The sequence below is a fragment of the Mirounga leonina genome, unplaced genomic scaffold, assembly GCF_011800145.1.
Source record: "Mirounga leonina isolate KUSES-001 unplaced genomic scaffold, KU_Mleo_1.0 Mir_174, whole genome shotgun sequence".
Lineage (NCBI taxonomy): Eukaryota > Metazoa > Chordata > Mammalia > Carnivora > Phocidae > Mirounga > Mirounga leonina.
Genome location: NW_023270451.1, coordinates 48,352,550 through 48,372,830, shown reverse-complemented (window position 1 = coordinate 48,372,830; position 20,281 = coordinate 48,352,550). Strand labels below are relative to the sequence as shown.

Genomic DNA, 20,281 nt, shown 5'->3' with positions numbered 1-20,281 from the left:
ACAGAGCTGTTGCAACCATGAGGCTTGGCTTGATTTTATTTATGTAAGAAAAATTTATTGACTTCCTACTAGGTTATTTTTCATAATTAGGGTATTTATGGGTGTTTACAACATTATTCTCTAAACCTTTTTATATGTCTGAAACATGTCATAATAAGAAAAAATTTTCCAGTCAAAATGGTTTATCCATGCTCAACAAAAGCTGGGGAAGAGTCAACCACTGGGCTCTTCTCATTTCATTAGGAGATGCCCTTTCCAAGCTGGTGGTCAAACACTCAGGCAATACTCAACAAATTAACAGGGGGAGAACTTCCACTTGAAGAGTTGATGATTCTCAACTTTTTCACAAATAATTGCTGTTGTCAACATCCAATATGCATTTTTCTTCCAAGTTCAAAACTTTCCGTTAAAAATCTTTAAACATTCCTATTTTCACAGGGAGAGGGGAAAGGACTTACTTTTACTGAGCAGCAACTACATGCAATTGGAATCATAATTGTGCTTGTTTTTCATCAAGGGCATTTGTCCCTTGTCAAGTTCAATATTCATAGCTAATAGCATAGTTAAAATAGGGATTCTATATGTGTAGATAGAGGGATATTAACCCATCTTTTAATTGTGTATATACCATGGTGCCAACAGGAATTGCTAGCCTGGGTTATATATATTAAAGAGTGAAATACAACATTTTCATTTCAAGTTCTCTAACTCTGCAGGAGTTTGGCCTCGAGAACCCATTGAAAATATCCCATGTAAATAAGATGAGGCCACTACCATCAAAGCATTTGGTTAATCTCCATTATGATCAGTCATTTGATAAAATCATTGTTCATCTATAGCCCATGGCCAAAACCAGAACATGGCAAACGGACCATTTGGCTCATTTCCCGGTGATCCCCCATCAGGGAGCTGCCTGCTTGGATTAGTAGGCCTGAATAATCCTCTGCCCTTTCTGCCTTCTCTTTCTTCTAGGATTAGGAATGAAAAAAGTGTACAAACTTTAAACTAGCCATGGATAAAGGACATCACACGAACTTGTAATCAAGCCACCCAAATTGCCAGAGTTGGTCCATGAGGAAGAGTCTTCATCTCATTCACCATGGTCAGACATGATTAAAAATGCTGGGATAGAGGCTATTAAGCATTACCGGGTAGAGTCACTCACTCCTTGGATGAATCATGAGCAGTAAATAACCACCCACAATTTTCCTTTCTGCGTCCCTCTTTCATAGAGAGAAAACCCAGAGTGAACTGGAAAGGAATTTAAAAATAATCTAAAAGAATTAATCTAAAAAAATAATCTATGGGCGCCTGGGTGGCTCAGTTGGTTAGGCAACTGCCTTCAGCTCAGGTCATGATCCTGGAGTCCCTGGATCGAGTCCCTCATCGGGCTCCCTGCTCAGCGGGGGGTCTGCTTCTCCCTCTGACCCTCCCCCCTCTCATGTGCTCTCTCTCTCTCTCAAATAAATAAATAAAATCTTAAAAAAAAAAAAAAAGAATTAAAGATAATCTAAAAAGGAACCAATCAGGAGAGGTCCACTGATTTGCCCTAACCCTCCTTTCATGTGGAAATACATGAGATTATAAATGTAAGAGTTCTGCAAACTCCAAGTGTCCCAAATTTCTGTGCAAGTGATCTCACCAGAGGCAGGGCGTCTAGTTTTCCTGATTCCTAACCTTACCCATACACTACCCAGCCTCTTTGTGTTACAGATGAGCAGAAGTGTGACTCCAAACGCTTAAACAATGTGGAGAAGGTCACAACCATACTTGGAACCCAAGTCCCCTAAAAAGCTCTCTTTCCAAGTGCAGCGCTAAAGCAATGACCGGGCTACCTCGCGTTCCAGATATTAAGATTTTTAGGACCCACGGGAAACAATAACAACCACATTCTCTGGTGCCCCAGCCAGTCAATATTATACCCTGTGCTTTAGTCAGTTTACTCAAACAACTAGAGATATCCCCAGTAAAGAATCCAAATTAATACTTAAGCTGTGATGAATATAGGTAAAGGGAACATAAATGTTGTAACAGGCAATGGCAATATGCTGATTGTTAAAAATTTGGGGATTTGCTCTTGTCTATTAATAGTACTCTACAAAAATTAAGTATTGTAGGTTATATAAAATATATCTAAATAACGCTGTTATAAAATTGATGAGCCCGAAGTCAATATGGCTTATTTACGAAGTATAACCCAGCACATCTTGCAAGAGAAAATGCCTTGTTTTAAATATTAAGCCCTTTATTTACTACACTGTAGAACATAGTATTTTTAGACATCAGTGGGTTTTGTCTTGTTGACATTTTCATTTATTCAACTGAAAACAAGAGTCAGAAAGCTCACATGATGACCAGTAGTAAATTACCAGTAAATTAGAGCAAGTACAGAGACCAGGTTTGTTTGGCCTGATGTTAAATCAACTGGTCAGTAAAGGCTTTCCTGCATAATAATTATGACATACTAACAGTCAACAAATAGCACTGGGCTAGGAATCCTCTAGAAATAATTAATGATTTTCATTTTACACATAGAATAGTCACACAATGTAAATGGCTTACATCAACTCATTATATTTGCCCACCCTAAATTGCTCTAAGATTCAAAGAAATGGCTACTTTCTCACATGTTGTGCAAAAGTTTCTCCAAATATCTGCTCATGCTCAATAAAACCAACATGTCACCCAACCATTCTTTAATCTCACTGTGACATATAAATGGACACATCCATCATACACACATGTATAATTAGGTGACTCAAGGAATATGCAAAGATGGCAAGAAACCATTCAATTCTTTGGTTATGCTCAACTGACAAATATATATTTCTTGGCAACTAGCCAATCGGTTTTAGAAATAATATTGGACTACGACCCAATAAAGTCTAACAACCTATCCCTTGCTTTCCATGCACCATTAGGGCCTGTCACCAATCACCAGCCATCTCTCTCAGGCACACATTCCTCTCCTTGGAAGCATGAAATGCCCCCAGATAACTTTGCCCTTCTTCAGAGAAACACATTTTCCACTCAACTGCAAGTCTTGATTCAAAGCTAAAATTAATGCAGGCAGGCAATTTAGGTTTCTTAGAAAACTTCTTAAAAATGACAAATGTGTGTGATGTTAAAGCCATCCAATATGTCTGCATGCTGCCTTATTAAATTACAAACACCTGGTTTATTTATACAATGTATCCAATGGCTTACAGGTTAGGATCCTAGAAATAATACATGTCTTATAGCAAAAAATATACATATAATAATCCACCTATAGTTTATATAAATGATGAAATGTTTCTGAATATATCTATATATCTATATATGTACACATATATACTCTGTGTGTGTGTATGTGAAGAATCAGCACACAAATACTACAGTCCTTCATTGGCTCTTCCACTTCAGTGCCAAGGACACCAAGTTTCAAAGTCTTAGGAGCAGAACAAAGGTCACCGCTGAGGACAAAGGACTGGCTTGATGCACCTTCCCTTGTGAAGGACCAAGTTCGCTGGACAGTGGCAGCCTGCGATGCACGGCTTATTGCATGGACCGATCTCATTCCAGTTGTCACAGGTCTTGGGACATCCTGGGCCACAGGTATCATACACAGCCCCGTGCTTACACTGGGTAGCTGGAAAAAAAAAGGGGACACGGGTGAGACATGGCAATATGGCCGCGTCAGTTCAACCTCAGCCCAATGCCAATTCTGCAGGCTCATGTCACCCACTGCCCCAGCCCTTTCACAGCACAGATTAACTTTTGCATTTTAACAAAGGAACAACCAACCTCCGACCTTCCTCAAACACCTTGGGAATCACTGGCACCTGAAAAACAACATCAAAGGTCCAACTGCTGGGCTAGCGAACTTCAAAATAAAATAAAATGGAGAGTTTTTTATTCCCAGAGAAGACAAACTATCCATTAGTGAAGCTACCAGGAAGTCTATGAGGTTATTTTGTTATTGAGAACAGTGTGAAAATTCAGCTCCAAATAGTGCTTAAAGCTCTCAAGTTGTGAGGAGCTTTTATTTTATGCAACTACATCAATATTTAAATACACAGAATTACACATACAGAAAAAAAAAAAAAAAAGCCCTGCCAAGGTTACCTGACATATTTTAATCATAGTGATCAATTTGAGGCAAATTAGAGCAAGAGTGGGATAAAAACCAAGTAAGGAAAAATGAGATGTGTACCTGGGGAGACGGAAGTGCATGGCTGGTTGGCCAGAGAATATAAAAATGATGATCTAGCCAAATCACAACCCATTTGCTATCCTTGTTTACTTAGAGCTGAAATGATTCTGACAATATTCTGAGAGTTCCTGAAAATTCATGAATAGATTTATCAAAAAAAAAAAATACTGCAAACCTTCTGGAAGTTTTATGACATACAAACTTTCCTATCTGAGTTATTTCCAGTGACAGTCAAAGAGGTTCCCCCTCATTCTCATGAATAGAAATGTTGACACATGTAGGAATGTAGAAGAGGGACTTTCCAAGAACACTACTAACAATCTAACCTTCATTTGACATCGCTCCGAACAAAATTAATAACAATGGAAGATGATCCATTGAAACACCTCTACTACAGTTTATGTAGTTTGCAAATTAATACCTCGTAAAGAATTACATAATTGTAAAACTGAAAAATTGAACTGATTTTCAAGCAAGTGCGCCTTATGCTCAATATTTCAAATTAGATATTTAGAGTTACCACAGAACGCTCATGTTTGACCACATCTAACTTAAAATAAGCTAATAAGAGCTCTCTCTGTCCCAAGTTCTGATAGCCAATCCCTCCCTTGACTGTTCAGGCCCGGGAATGATAACAGCCTCTCTGTTATGAGCTAGGGTAAGATATAATAAGAAATAAATATTTAGTCTTTGTCCCTAGTTCCTGGCACACAGCTCCTAAAATCTGTGGAGCAGTGTCTTTGGTAGGCTAATGACACGACTGGTTGCTAGGGGACCCTACATAGCTTCAGGATTGCAGGCTGGTCACCAGAAAGACCAAGGCATGATTAGAGGGTTGCAACTTTCAGCCCCACCACCCGATCTCCAGGAACGGGAGAGGGGGTGACTATTGAGTTCACCACCAGTGGCCAATGATTTCATCAATCATGCCTGCATAATGAAACCTCCATAAAAACTCTTAAATGACTAACAACAAGGTTCAGAAAACTTCAGAGCTGAGGAACATATCAAGGTACTGGGAGGGTGGTGTCCTTCCTCCACTGGGACCAAAACTCCTGGGTCAGGACCCTTCTGTGCCTTGCTGTATGTACCTCTTTTTCTGTTCATTTGTATCCTTTACACTAAACCAGTAATAGTAAATAAAGTGTTTTCCAGAGTTTTGTGAGACATTCTAGCTGTTAAGTCTGAAAGAAAAGGAGGATTGTAAGAACACCTCTCTCCCCCCTACTTTGCAGCCAAAGCAGACAGAAGTGAGGGTAACTGAGGGACCTAATACTCGCAGCTAGCATCTGAAGTGAGGGCAGTCTTGTGACACTGAGCCCGTAAGCTGGTGGAATCTGATGCTAACTCAGTGTAGTTAGTGTCAGAATTGAACTGAATTGTAGGGCACCCAGTTGGTCTCTGGAACATTGGAGAATTGGTTAGTATCAGAAAAACCCACACACATTTGGTGTCAAAATATTGTGAGTAAAAACAGTTCATTTCCAGGGCACTGGGCTTTCCTTTGTTATTTTCCTACACCCTATTTATTCCTTTTCAAGAAGTCCATCTATTAAATTCACCTCAATTAGCAAATGTGAGTGCGCCATTTGTTTTCTGGCTGGATCCCAAGTGATACAGTAGATAAGTAAAAAATTACTACTACTCGTTAATGCTACATTCCCTAACATTACCACTACCATGTAACTTTATTAAGTTGTTTCAGCTTTTCATAATTTAATTTTATTCTTTAGGCTACTCGGAACCTCCTCCAGGCAAGCCAAGCCTGAGACCCACCCTCTGCCTTGATCTAGTGCCATTATCTAGCTTGGTGAGTGTTAACTACCATCCACCCCATCTGCCCCTGTTCTGGACACTTCCCAACTTTTTCTCCCATCTCTCTTCCCTGGATGAGCTGTCCCTTGACTGTATGCTCAGAGCACCTGCTGCCCCCCTCCATTCCTGTGTTTGCAACATGCAATTATAATCATAGGTTTCCTTGTCTTCTCTCTCTCTCCAACTAAATCTAGGCCACTAGAGGGAAAGGCTATTTTGTTTCTCTATTTTCAGCAATAGTGTGCTGTTTAACATGTAGTAGGTAGTCAGAGGACTACTGAGTGATTGACTGCATTGGTATATGGATGAGTGAGTGGGGAGAACAACATAACTCTTCCTTTAAATCTTGCTTGCTTTTCTGATCATCTTTTGGCTTTTGACAGATCCCATCAAAGTTTTTTTCTCTTTTAGTGGCTAACAGAATACCCTATATATTGTTTATGTCTAATAATTTGGAAACATCCTAGCTGAACAGCATATTCATATACAATAACTATATCCCTGTGTTGTTGTGTTTCCACAGACCAATGGTGTTCAAAACTGAAAATTAGTATCATCAGGGAGCTTCCTGATGCCTGACATTCCCCTCCCCGCCGCAAAAAAACCCTAGCCCAGATAATTTTCCCATGCAGTCAGAATTGAGAACTTATCCTATACACCAACCCTCACATTTATGCTTCAATCACTGCAGAGACTCATGCCTTTTTAGCAATTGAGAAAGCAACTATTTCCAAAGTGGAAGGAAGTGCACAATGGAAGCTCCCAAGATTGGGAGCTTCCCAACATCTTCCATCTAAAACTCTACTGGAGCTCTTCCATAGTCTGAGACCGCCCACACTCTCTTACTGATGGATTTAGGTCATCTACACAAGCATCCTTAACTCATCTCCCTACCACCTCTCCACCACATCTGCACCCATCTTTTTACTTGCCACTCTGGTTTCTGACCCATCTCCTCCAGGAACTTGCTCTATTAGTTGTCCTTCTCATGGCACATTTATCTTCTTCTCTGTTGGCTCCATCTTCTAAATATTACAAACATTTTCAGATCAATGCTAATCTTTGACAAAAAAAGATTCCTTAACATATCAGACTTATTTTCTTCTTCCTTTTATCTCTAAATCTCAGAAAAGAGTTTACAGTCATTTTATTCAATTCCTCTGCAATTAATCAACATTAGTGACCTGTCTTTCTCACCTACCACTTTACTGAAGCAGTTCCCACCAAAATTTTCAGTAATGACTATATCTACTGATATACTGGTTGGCCCCATCCTCCCATAACCTCTCCACAAAATTTTTGGCCTTATTGTCCACTTTATCTTATGATGCTGAACTCCCCAGTTCCTAATACCTTGAGAACACCTTCTCTCCTGGGCTTCTTTGCCTACTCTCTTCTTTCCCTTACATTGTCTTGTCTTCTCTCTCTCTCTCTTTCTATCAGCTACTACAGTGTCGTCTCTAATTTCTAGTTCTGATTCTCTTCCCAATGTCATCATTTTCCAAGTCTTAATTCAAGCGGCACCTCCTCCAAGTAGCTTCCTGGATCTCCCCCGGAATATCCTTCTTCCCTCTGTACCCCAGAGCACTTTTCATGTTACAGTTATTTGTTTTAATCCCCAGTTCCAGTGCAGCTATAGTTCTTAATCAGAGATGCTTACAAGAGTCCCCTGAGGATCTTTTAAAAGGTGTTATTCCCCAGCCCCATTCCCTAAAGATTTTTGCTCTGAGTCTACAGTGGGGCTCGAGTAGCTGTAGATTTAAGTAAAGAGTTCCAGGGGTGCCTGTCATAGTTACCAATGACAAGCACCCCTGGTTGAAGAGGGTGAACTGCTGAGGCCCTGATCCTGTGGGCAGAGTCCTTGTCTACCATGACCCAAGGTTCTGGCACAGGGCCAAGCACAGAGGAACAGCTTAACAAATGTTAGTGCTTGTTGGATGATGATTTAATCTTAATGATGCTCAATCCATCAACTCATTTCCCAGTGTGGATTACATTTGGCTGGACTGGAGTTCATTTTCCACTCAGCTGCTTCCAGAAAGCCTCTTTGAACTCACTTTACCCTCCAGATAATTTGCTTCCCTTTAAATCTTGCAAGATCATTTGTAGGATGAAAACTTGATAGAATTTCCTCTTTCTCACCCGTTATTCTCTCCTTTTCCCACATGCTCTCATAGACATGAGCTCTCTCATGTCTCCTCCTCTCTCTGACCTCTCAATTCTTCCTTCTAGCTCTACCACTTAACTTACTGATGCTCTGCTGTGACATTTCACCTTTGACTAACTGAACACTGATTATTTCCTTCACAATCTATGGCTGGAAAGTAGAACGTAGAGAATGAAGAACTACTAGAAAAAAAAGGGGGGATCTTTTCTCATTGAACAAATACCACTTGCATTTCAGTTCAAATTAATAAACCTCCCCCACATATCTGCCATGTGGTAGGCATTCTCTTAGGCCAGAGAATCAAATGTGAATAAGATACCATCTCTGATCTCCAGTTGCAGGAGTCTGGGCATACAACCAAACAGGTGAAGGTGACATGTAAACAGATTCTTAATTAAATGCAAGAAGTACCATATTAGATCATGAAAGCAAAGTACCATGGAGGAGTAAGAAGGAGACATCAACTCCATGTTGATGATGAGGGAGCAGAGGCTAGCTGAGGACAAAGCAGAAGCTGACACCCTACACTGCCCCCCCATGGGATATATGTGACATTCCTCAGACACTCCTGGCTGCCCTAAAGGAAAAACAAATGGTTAACTGATAGAGACCACATTCCTGTAGGACAGGAGTCTCCCTCAGTTTACAAATGTCTTAGTGATTTACAAGGAAGAAGCTTTTCTTATCAATAGCCTAACTTCCAGAGACCCATAACTCAGTTTCCTGAAGCCCTAACATCACCCTCCCCTCCATAAAATTGAGGGAAGCTGAGGCAGAAGGAAATGTAAATAAAATTGAATTTCTTCTAAACCTGAAGCCCATTGACAAGGACGTGTGATAGGAAGAATGGAACATTCCTCCAGGAAACTCCCAACTGTCTTCCTGTTCGTGCCTCATTAGAGGAAAAAACAGCCTTGGCTTGACAATAACCAGGTCTCCAGTATCCTGAGAGTCTTCTTTGGCATATGACAGTCCTTCTGAGCACCCCCTTTGTCCTCACCTCCCCAACTCCTGAGTATATAATCAGCCACTCCTCAAGACCACAGTGCAGCGGCTCTTTCTGCCCACAGGTCCTGTCCCCGTGCTTTAATAAAATCACCTTTTTGCACCAGAGACGTCTTAAGAATTCTTTCTTGCTCGTTGGCTCCAGACCTCACACCACTGAACCTCACCTATATTCTAAAACTTGACCATTGAGAGTAGGTTAGCATCGAGGAAGACCTCAGAGAACAGAGCCCGCTTAGGTCTTAAGGGGTGAGCAGCAACTGGCAGACAGACTGTGGTGGGAAGAGTTGTCCAGGAAGAGAGAAGGCAAGGGCAGGATGTGGGCAACCACAAACTGCCTGGCTCAATCAGGGAACAAGGGTCTCAATTCGGTATGTGGGAGCACAGAATCTGAGGAGGGAGGCACGGGGAGACAAAGGTAGACAAGGAGGCAGGGGCTCTAAGTCTTGGCAAAGGGAGTCTTGGAAGGGTCTTAGCTGGGGGATGACATGATTAGGGTCCTGGGTCCAGACTGATCATCAACTTTTACATGATCCTAGAAAGTGAATACTGACTCGGACCCTGTTTGACCCTTCTGTGAATTCAAAGTTATTTCTAATATATAACAGGCAAAAGATAATTTTTTAAAACCTAAACGTGATCAATATGTACATATACATTTAAAAAAGGATTCATCTGGTTAAACTAATTTTTTTAAAAACCAGCAAACTACTAAAGTGATCAGGGTTGGCATGTATTTATTCTCAAGGGGGCACACAAGCAGCCACTGGGTAATGCATACAAGCAGTATTATGTGTTACTTTATGCGATAACCCATAAAAGCGCTAGATGTTGGCTTTATTAATAAATTCAATAAGCATGGCTCTGTGCCCTCTGGAACTCAGCTGTCTCCATGTCTCCCTACTGGGTGTTGAAGATCACCATACTGACTTTATCTCCTAAACTGTTACAGGAGGCATCCAGTAACTAGCCAAGGAAAAGCTCAATGTGTATAATGAAAGCAGTTGCTACAGCGAAGGGGCTAGAATCACCTGGAATTTGTAGGGAAAAAAAAAAAAAAAAAACAGACGAAAAGGCTCACAGAACCCAGCAGACTATATGATGTGCTACAGAAAGATATACGCCACTTTGAATATCCCAGCACCTTTCCCACTTTTAAGATGTATTACTGAAGGTGCAGTGATGATTAGCATCAGGTCCAGGGAGGTGGCCAAAAATCCGTTAAGGATGGCAAAGTGAGATGCAGGAGCAAGATCAGAGCAAAGTTACCAAGTAACAACCATCAGTGACAAGACACAAATGAATAGAAATTGGAGAGATCTACATAACAAATGCTTGAATAAATTCATTGATGCTTATGTAAATATGCAAATAAATATATATTCATATTCAAATATATTTTTCCAATGCTCTTGCAGGTCTGTTTTCATAATGATGAACAACAGAGGTTGTAAGGCAAATTGACCTGGGTTTCATTCCCAACTTACTCATTTTGAGCTCTGTGACTGGCAGCCAATCACTTAAATATTCTAAACCTCAATGTCCTTACCAGTAAAATGTGGGTGATAGAATGTTACCACATAGATTATAATGCAGGCTTAACAAGATAAAATGTCATAAAAGTACTAGTATAGTCCTTGGGGCAAAGAAGTGCTTAGAAAATGGTGAATATTAATATAAAGGGTCATCATTAAACTTTTATTATAGACCTTCATGATGGCCCACTGCCAAGTGTATTGTATTCGGTAATTCACATGCTAAACCTCAGTGCCCTCAGTCCTTTCAGTCACACATACGCTTCCTGCTGGTAGTCATGATAGTGCTAAAATCCAGTCCAGCCTTGCAAATGTCACTTGCTCAGAGTTTCTTGCCTGCCTGCCTTCTTATCTGTTCAATTTCCAAGCTTTTTATTCTGGAAAATTTCTTTTCTCTGTATTAAGTGGCTTTAAGTGCTGTCGTAAGTCAAAAGATCTGGGAGCTAAAAACAAGGAAAGAGTATCCTTATGGTCTTCAGTATTTCTAATCAACTGGAACTGGATCTACTGAAAGATGCTGCATGTCTCTGTAAATTTATTTTTCACGTACCAGCTGCCAATATGTGAAAGCTTAGTGTGTGTGTGTGTGTGTGTGTGTGTGTGTGTGTGTGAAGGGTTCCCTGCAACTGCACAGAGTTATACTTCACTCAGATGGCTCCATTAATTTTAAGTGGTAAATGGAACCTTTCAAGAGCCATATTCCTTGTCCATTAGAAAAATAATTTTAGCTCCTGAGATTCAGTTCCTGAAATCAGGATGCTGGGGGAAATGTGTAGTCCTCAAATGCAGTGTGTGGGCTCAGATGGCACTACATAGAGTTCCAGGCCAGGAAGAAAGTGTTCCTAGACGGTGTATCTAATATAAGCTTTACCACAGCACCACCACAGCTAATAAAGTTTATAAGGTTCTGCAGAGTTCTAAACCACAGAGGATGGATGCATCGGGCTTGCCTCCACATTTCTTACTCATTTTCTGGTAGATTCAAGGGAAGGAGGACTCAAAGGCGAGAAAGGGAACCAGGAGTAGTCAAGATGAACTGAAAGGGCTGGTCCCTCAAAAACATCACCTTTATTACCCTACCCACCCCACACTGATGCATTAGGGGAGAGGTAAGCCATTTCCTCTTACTTTTTAGAAGCCTCAGCCACACCTTACTATTGTGATAGGGAAACTGAAGGACTTCATAAAAATATACTTTTTGCTCCCTTTCCTGCTTCTATTCTTGCTAGGACCTGCACCTCCCACCCTACACATGTCTTAATGTAAGTCCTCCTTGTAAGGGACGAGGAGTTAACTATTTCTTTGGATTCTTCCAGCACAATAGGTAATGCCTAAGGAATTATGGGGCGAAGTCATCATGTGCATATTCCAGACCACTAGCGCTAGGCATCTCAAGGATGCCAAGACACCCTGGTTCCAGGGAATAAGTGACTCATGATGGACACCTAGACTCTGTCCTTGTTCTGACCAGTTCCTATATGCCTGAGAAGACATGTGCACCAGACCACAATTGTCAGTAAAGACTCTAGACCCCACCCAAAGATGAGACTCATCCTCCATTCCCTTTCTGAGTCTCCCAGATGCTCTGTCTGTATCTTCTCTATATATACCGTCAATAAATTCTGCTCTCACTTCCTCCTGGCTCATGTTTGCTTTCCATCCTTCTTGGTTGGTCCTGCAGGATCCCCTCTGGGTCCTCTGGTCCAGCCTGCCGGCATTACTATGAGTTATTTTTATCAATCAATACTCCTTTGACAGAGAGGCACTCTTGCTGTGGAAAGTGAACTCAGATACAAAGATCGGACTTGGGTTTGCGGAGGACAGCAAATTCCAAAAGAAAAGTCAGAAGAACGGAAAAGGGCTTGGTGCTTTTCAAGAACACAGACTAGTGATTTTGTCAAGGGGCAGCTTGGAGAAGTTTTAGTAACCCCAAAATACCTGGCATCCTACCCCCTCAAAGCCACCCAAATAGGCATAAAAATTAATTCAGTGGTTTCTTTTTTTTTTTTTTTTAATTATTATTTTGTTATGTTAGCCACCTTACAGTACATCATTTAACTCAGTGGTTTCAACTCTGGCTGCAGGTCAGAATCACCTGAGAAGGTTTGGTTTGGTTTTGTCTTGATTTATTTTGTTTTAAGATTTTATTTATTTGAGAGAAAGAGCACATGGGGGGGGGGGGTAGAAGGAGAAGAGAATCTCAAGCAGACTCCACGCTGAGCATGGAGCCTGATGTGGGGCTCAATCCCAGGACACTGAGATCACCACCTGAGCCAAAACCCAGAGTCAGACACTTAACCGACTGCCCCACCCAGGTGCCCCTCACCTGAGAAGTTTTAAAGCTACAGAAGGCCAGTTAAAGCAGGCTATTTGGGCATGCGGCCCAGGCACAGGTTTCTGGTTTATTTTTTAAACTCCCTAGTGACTCCAGTGTCCAGCCAGATTGAGACCCACTGCTCAAACAAGATTGGGGGCACCTGGGTGGCTCAGTCGTTAAGCGTCTGCCTTTGGCTCAGGTCATGATCCCAGGGTCCTGGAATGGAGCCCTGCATCAGGCTCCGTGCTCGGTGGGGAGCCTGCTTTCCCTCTCCCACTCCCCCTGCTGTATTCCCTCTCTCCCTTGTGTCTCTCTCTGTGTCAAATAAATGAATAAAATCTTAAAACACACACACACACACAAAAACAAAAAAAACAAGATGGACTTGCACTGAAAACACAGCTTCAACGCAATTCTTCTTGACCCTCCTTCCAACCAGATGACCATTCGCGTCCTCCACCAATATAGGCATTCTAGAGTTAATAGTGCCACGAATTGCCTTCTTTTCTAATATGAGAGCTAAGGTTATTAGGATTGGTGTAGAATTAGTAACAACTCCAGTCTCTTCATTCCAGGCAAATCTGGCCCTTTTCAGAAAAATGTCAGCCAATACCTGAAGTAAGTGATAAATATTCAGTCATCTCATCTTCAAATCTAAATAGCATCAGCTGCTTCTATGAGTTGGACACTCTTCCAGATGTTTCATACATATATAAATATAAATGAATATACATATGAATATATATCTGTATCTATATATCACGGATGCTTCTCACTCTGTTTAATAGATATTATTGTAAAATTCCAAACCAGGGCAGGAATTTCTCTTCTTCTCTCTGCACACACTGCCTCCATCTTAACCCAAGCCACCATGGCTCACCATCACCATCACTACTGTAGCAGCCTCCTACCTGGTCACCTGCTTTCAGTCTTGCCCCAGCCCATCCATCGCCCCCAACAGTAGCCTGGACACAGGGTGATCTTTGGAAAGCAGAAAGGGCTTGCTTAAAGCCCACCAGTGGCTCCCACTCCTCTTAGAATAAAGACTACCCACCTTCCCAAGACCTGAAAAGCCCTGCATGATCCAGCTCCTGCTTCTCCTCCACCCTCATTTTATGCCCTTGCCCACCGCGCTTGAGCCACACTGACTCCCTTCCAGTTTGAGAGCATGCTATCTTATTCCTACTTTGTGGCCATCAAATACATTTCTTCTGCATAGAATGCTTGCCCTGACTCCCTTCGATCCTTCAAGACTCAGCTGAAATGTCGCAGCCTCAGAGAAGCTTTCCCTTGTCACCACCTAAGGAGCCACCTACTCCCTCTCCATTTGCTTTCTATTGCTCTGCCTTATTTGCTTCCTTCATCCCACTTAACATACTTAGCAATTATTTGTTGTAGAGTTACGATTTTTGTCTCATTCTCCTTTTGGACTGCGGGCACCTCAATGACAAGGGCTTCTACTCTTAGAGTCACCAGAGTACCCGCTGTGCTCAACACAATGCCCAGCACTTAGCCACTGGGTAAGAAATAGTTCTTGAATGAACAAAGAAGTCCATTTTCCAGATCTCAAATAAGCCAATTAACTTGCCGGAGATCAAAGAGCTCTAACAAGGAATATAGAAATCTCTCAGAGGCAAAAGAACATTCTGCTAGGGCTTAACAATATTTCTCTTTCAAAAAAATCACACTTATCCTGAAGACCTTAAATGACTGTAATCATCATGAATCTTCTTTGCTCCACACATAACCTAAGCCCCAGCTGTGATTGTCCGCGTGCTAAGTACATCCAGCTGGTAGCCTGAGGTTGGGAGGATTTTGCAACAGTGGAAATCCTTAAATTGTTCAAATGTGCTTGTCACAAAGCATTTCTCTTAAGTGCTTTCTATCCTGCCTAGTGGGAAGCCCTTGTATTTTATCAAGTTGCAATCCAGTTGGACTACTGATGGAATTTCCCTTTGGCCAAGAGGGGGTGTGGCCCACATCAGCAAGTCTCTTCCATTGCTATTTTGGGAGCTGTAGGGAACTTCTGATGGATGGATACACCAGGAATTTCTCACCTGCACAGTTCTGCTGAGGCTCCCAGTGGACACTGATGCCCTCTCTCTGGCAGGCCCGGGTATATGCCAGGAATGACTCACAGTAACAGTTTTTATGGACTGGACATTCACACATGTCTGTCACGCAGGACCTAAGGAACCCAACAGAAAGAAATGAACTTGTAAAAATATCAAATTATCACACACCCTAAATATGACTTGCAGAAAGGGGTGGGTGGTGGATGTCAAACCTTGATTGGCCATTAAAGATTGCTATTTTAGGTCGGAAATCTAAAAATGGCATAAAAGTTCTGCATAAAGCCTTACTGGGTATCTCTGAACAACATGATATTAGGTTTCTTTTCTTCTAGAGCAGGACTGTCCAAGAGAACTTTCTGCAATGATGGAAATGTTCTACAATCTCCACTGTCCAAAGCAGTTCTACCACCCATATCTGGCTATTGAACACTTAGAATGCATCTAGTGTGTGTGAGGAACCAAATTTTTTATTTGATTTAATTTTAATTAACTTAGATGCAAATAATCAATATGCCTAGAGGTTACCATGTTGGAAAGGCAGCTCCTAGGCTACAGTCACCATCCAAGTGCTGTCATTTTGTGAATAGCTCTAAGAATCATAGTTTCTACTTCAATATAACCAAAATAGTGACCAACTTGATGAAAGTAGAAAATCCGAGGATGAACTATGAGAGGCTCTGGACTCTGGGAAACAATCTGGGGGTTTCAGAGGGGAGTGGGGTGGGGGAATGGGTTAGCCCAGTGATGGGTATTAAGGAGGTCATGTAATGCGTGGAGCACTGGGTGTTATACACAAACAATGAATCAGGGAACACTACATCAAAAACTAATGATGTACTCTATGGTGACATAACATAACATAATATAACATAACATACAGAAAGAAAGAAAGAAAGAAAGAAAGAAAGAAAGAAAGAAAGAAAGAAAGAAAGAAAGAAAGAAAGAAAGAAAGAAAGAAAGAAAGAAAGAAAAGAAAAATCCCAGGGCTTTCTGAAGACGTACAATTAAGATTCACTTTTGCAGTCACTTGGAATCTTAAGTTTTTTGAGAAACACTGAACCTCATTCTTTAGAATGTGGGGTGATAAATTCCAAATAAAGCAAAACTTTCAAACTCCTCATTATACTGAAAGATAAAGAAGATTGAGCCAAGGTCTTCATAGCTTAAGTTTAAATATGGAAATGATGGGCCAGGACATCAGGAGAACTAAAACGGACTCAAATGTAAACTAACAAATTTTCAAGCACATTAACCTCCAGGACACAGTAATGAACTTACATTAGTATGTCCTATTACCATTTACAAAGTGCTTGTGTCTGTCAATGAGTGCTACATTGGACAAAACAGAATCCCTATTTTATAAATAAAGAGGCCATTTTACAAATGAATAGATAGGCCCAAAGTCCCATTAAAAAGTGGTAAAAGAGTGAATTAAATTACATCCTCCCACACTCAGGCTCTTCCTTTTATGCCATAGAACCATCTTCATCTTCACCTTCCAGTAAGTTTGTTCCCTCCCAGTTTGGACTTGACATTTATGCATGAGGCCCTCAAGATTAAGAACATTAAACTACCCTTATTTTTTTTTTTCCATACTCTTGTTCAGCGAAAACTCTTCCTTATAGAATCTAATTCCAGGCTGAAAGCAAAAACAAATAATAATAATAATATTCAAGATTACAAACAGCACAGATGATCTTGAAAAGTGACCAGGAAGTGATAATCCAATGTGAATACACCAGCATTTTCTCTTGGTGTGGGATGTGTGTACACATCAGATTACAGAGGGTGGCCCGCTAGCTCTGTGTAAACGCTGGTGCACTGCCTACTTGGAACAAGAATTAGGTGCAGAAACCATATTAAAGAATCAATAGACTCACCGTGTACCTGCAAAGTTATAACAGCCCAACCCTCAAGAACACAGCCTTGGAAATATGAACTAACAGGGACAAAAGAGCAACTGTACTGAAACCTGATGAGCCTCTTCCGTGTCATCAAGTGAGAAATTATCTGATGACTGATACTTAAGACAGAAAATTATTTGATGACTGATATAGGACAGAAAAACAGATCTCTCTCCTCTCTGAAATAATAAAGACTATATTTCCTTTTTTTTTTAAAGATTTTATTTATTTTAGAGATAGAGGGAGAGAGAGAGGGAGAGCGGGATGGGGAGGAACAGAGGGAGAGGGACAAGCAGACTCCATGCTGAGCCCAACGTGGGGCTCGATCCCAGGACCCTGAGAGATCATGACCTGAGCCAAAGTCAAGACTAAGGTCTAACTGACTTAATTGACTAAGCCACCCAGGTGCCCCAAGACTGTATTTCTTAATACCTCTTCCCACTTGCATTACAGAAACCCTGTGAAATCATGCTCACTCGCAAACCCTTTCCCGTACCAGACACAGTGCTGTGTCTTTAAATTCTTGCAGAGCCTCCAGGCTTCCAAGAAAAGCCAACTAAAGCCTGTTCTTAAAACAGCCTCTAAACATCTGAGGACCAACACTCCTCAACACCACTGCCTTTGCTGTTTTCATTTTCGTTTCAGACCAACCCACACCCATCACACTCCCGCTCAGCTCAGACTTCACAGAGAGGCTTCGGCTGCTAGTGCTAACCTCTCATCCCCGCCCCCGGCTTCACTCCCTGGGGACTTCCCTGGCCCGTGCGGTGCTGGTCTCTTGGGCACGGGTCCCACCGACGCAATGGGGATGCAGTGGGACCGAGTGGGCCCGATGAAATGATGGTCCTCGTGTGGGAACGAGGTGGTCTCCGCATGAGGAAACACATCCTCTGATCTGAAAGAACAACTACATCGACTCCGTAAAACTGTGTAGACAGTGAACAGAATTTAATTGGTTTGGGTAAAAGAATTGTTAGTGAACGTTTTCCTTCTTTTTCTCTTTCTTTCTACTGGTTGTCTTAGGAAGCTATTTATACGATTTAAAATAAATTAGGTACAGCTAAATCCAATTCACCGAGACTGTCGAGCGAAAACGTGGAAGCCCACATTTAATGTGGAAGCCCACATTTAATAACCACTGCATAGCCGCCCTCCGTCTCCACAACAGGCCACGCAGGGCACACACACAGTCCGCAATGGATCTGCCCTTTAAAACAAAGGAAGATTTGAGCTAATTCTGTTACTTAGCACTCATGAGGAACAACAACACCGGAAGAAAAAACATTTGTCAAAGCCACCCTTGGCTTGAAATATTTCACATATATTTAAAGGCTTGGGAGATGTGTTTTGTCACAGAAGTTAAAACTACAAGATGTCTTTTTTTTCCACTTGTCAAGCTGATGCTTTTTTACACCAGATCATACCCAGGGTCTGTGAGAGAATGGAGGAAGAGAGGGTCCCTACTCAGCTGGCAGAGCGAACAACTCTTAGCTCTTACGTCGGGCATTTTGCTACCGTCGGCTTGTATGTGGACTAGCTCATTTAGCCCACACAGCGACGGGGGCTGAGGCACGTCTTATTACTGGCCCACTTTGGGGGAAACCGGAGCTTGGAGGTGTTAGCTTGCTCAAGGCCCCATGGCTGACTTCAGATCTGGAACTGCAAAACCAGGACTGTGATTCAGGTCTTTCTCATCTCAACCCCCATATTAATAACAACTGCATTAGAAGATCTTTTTAGGGAGCAATTTGGCAATACTAATAAATGGCCCTAAGGAAGCTCCTTCCTTTGGCAGGGAAATTTCACACCCAAGAAAATAGTAATGCATGTGGACAAAGACTCTGTATATAGGGGTTTTCATCATAATGCTATTTAAAATGAAAAAGAGAGCAGGGGGATAACCTGAATTGCCTATAACAGGAGCTAGTTAAATACATCTAGGTGACCTTTATATCCTGCAGACATGTTTTTTAAAATATGAGGAAACATTCCAGCAGGACTGATTGAAAAAGAGCAAAGCTGTTTCAGTACTGTGTGGTCGCAGATAAGAAGACAAAAATAACTGAAAACAGATAGGCCCAAATGTTCACAGCAGTCAATGCGAGGTGGTAGAATTGTGGCGCTTATTTTCTCCATATCTGTACTTTCTACAATAAACACATACCACTTTTCTAAAAAGATAAAATCGGTGTATTTTTAAATTGACAAAAAGAGTAACATGAGACATATTAGTACTTCAGTCAGAATGTAGGGACTGGAGTGAGAAAAATAAAGCATAAAGAATGAGAGGAAATTAGAACATCCATTCATAGGTCTTAGTTATTAAATATTTCTCCAGCTAAAGATTTCCAATCTGTGTATCAGAGGCCTCCTGACACAGACTTTGATTCTATTCACTGAGTGTTATCCTCAGACTCCCACCTCATTGGTCAACTGATGCTATGGATTTGACATCCAAATGGTTGGAATGGATAATGGGATAATTGGGCACGCGTCTGCTGGAAGGAATTTATTGAGAAAAAGGAACTTATTAAGAGAAGAGTAAAAGCATCCTCAAATGCACTTCAAATTTCAGGGAGGGGTGAAGCTATTGTGATTCAAGTGTTCAATTTGTGTTTATCACACTTAATAGTTCAGTATGAGAAAAATCTAACTTATGACAGCGGAGTTGAATTTTTATGTGGTAATGGAAGAGTGTTGTTCTTTCCTTAGTCAGTATGCACTGATACTGCACATTTATATTCGTTTTATAGAATATGTAGGAGAATGTTAAGCAATTTTAGTAGTTAGTAAGATTTATGGCTTTGGTTTCTCTGTTTTCATGGCATGATTCTGTCACAGTCATGTTCTGTTCGATGTTGAGTTCCTGCTCAAGAAACATAGGCACCCATTGCTCCAGTGGGAAAACACAGGCTGCATTACAATAGAGCTTTCCCAGGAAAGCTCAACAGGTAAAGCAGAATCATCGCCTGCCTATGGAGCCCTTTGAAGCATGCCTTCTGTCACAGGAGCTGACGAATGTATAGAGAAATGATGTTCTGATTTCTCCGCCCTGCTCCTGGCAACTTGCCTGACAGCAGAGAGGTGCAGGCAGGATTCCTGCTCCTTGGGGCTCACACAGCCGTGCACCGCAGTGATGTAGAGAGAGGATGCCAAGAGCTCCCGCAGGCTCCCCCCAGGCTGGTGCCCTGCTAGGCAGCCCTTTGTCACACACCAGCTGCCCCCTTCTCTAATCATTTCCGGTATGGGTGTCATGTCTCAGTAAGAC

General features: G+C 41.6%; 1 protein-coding gene across 3 annotated transcripts in view; it reads right to left on the bottom strand.

The window, feature by feature from the left end:
- Positions 1–3,158: 3,158 nt before the first annotated feature.
- The window catches only part of BMPER (BMP binding endothelial regulator), a 249,037-nt gene continuing 231,914 nt past the window's right edge, over positions 3,159–20,281 (bottom strand). For all 3 annotated transcript variants that reach the window (XM_035020890.1, XM_035020891.1, XM_035020892.1), the window contains exons 14-15: positions 15,092–15,222; positions 3,159–3,631 (exon numbers count right to left, since the gene is read on the bottom strand). In XM_035020890.1, coding sequence (XP_034876781.1) covers positions 3,450–3,631; positions 15,092–15,222 — 313 coding nt within the window. In that variant the 3' untranslated portion in view covers positions 3,159–3,449. The remainder of the gene's footprint in view (positions 3,632–15,091; positions 15,223–20,281) is intronic.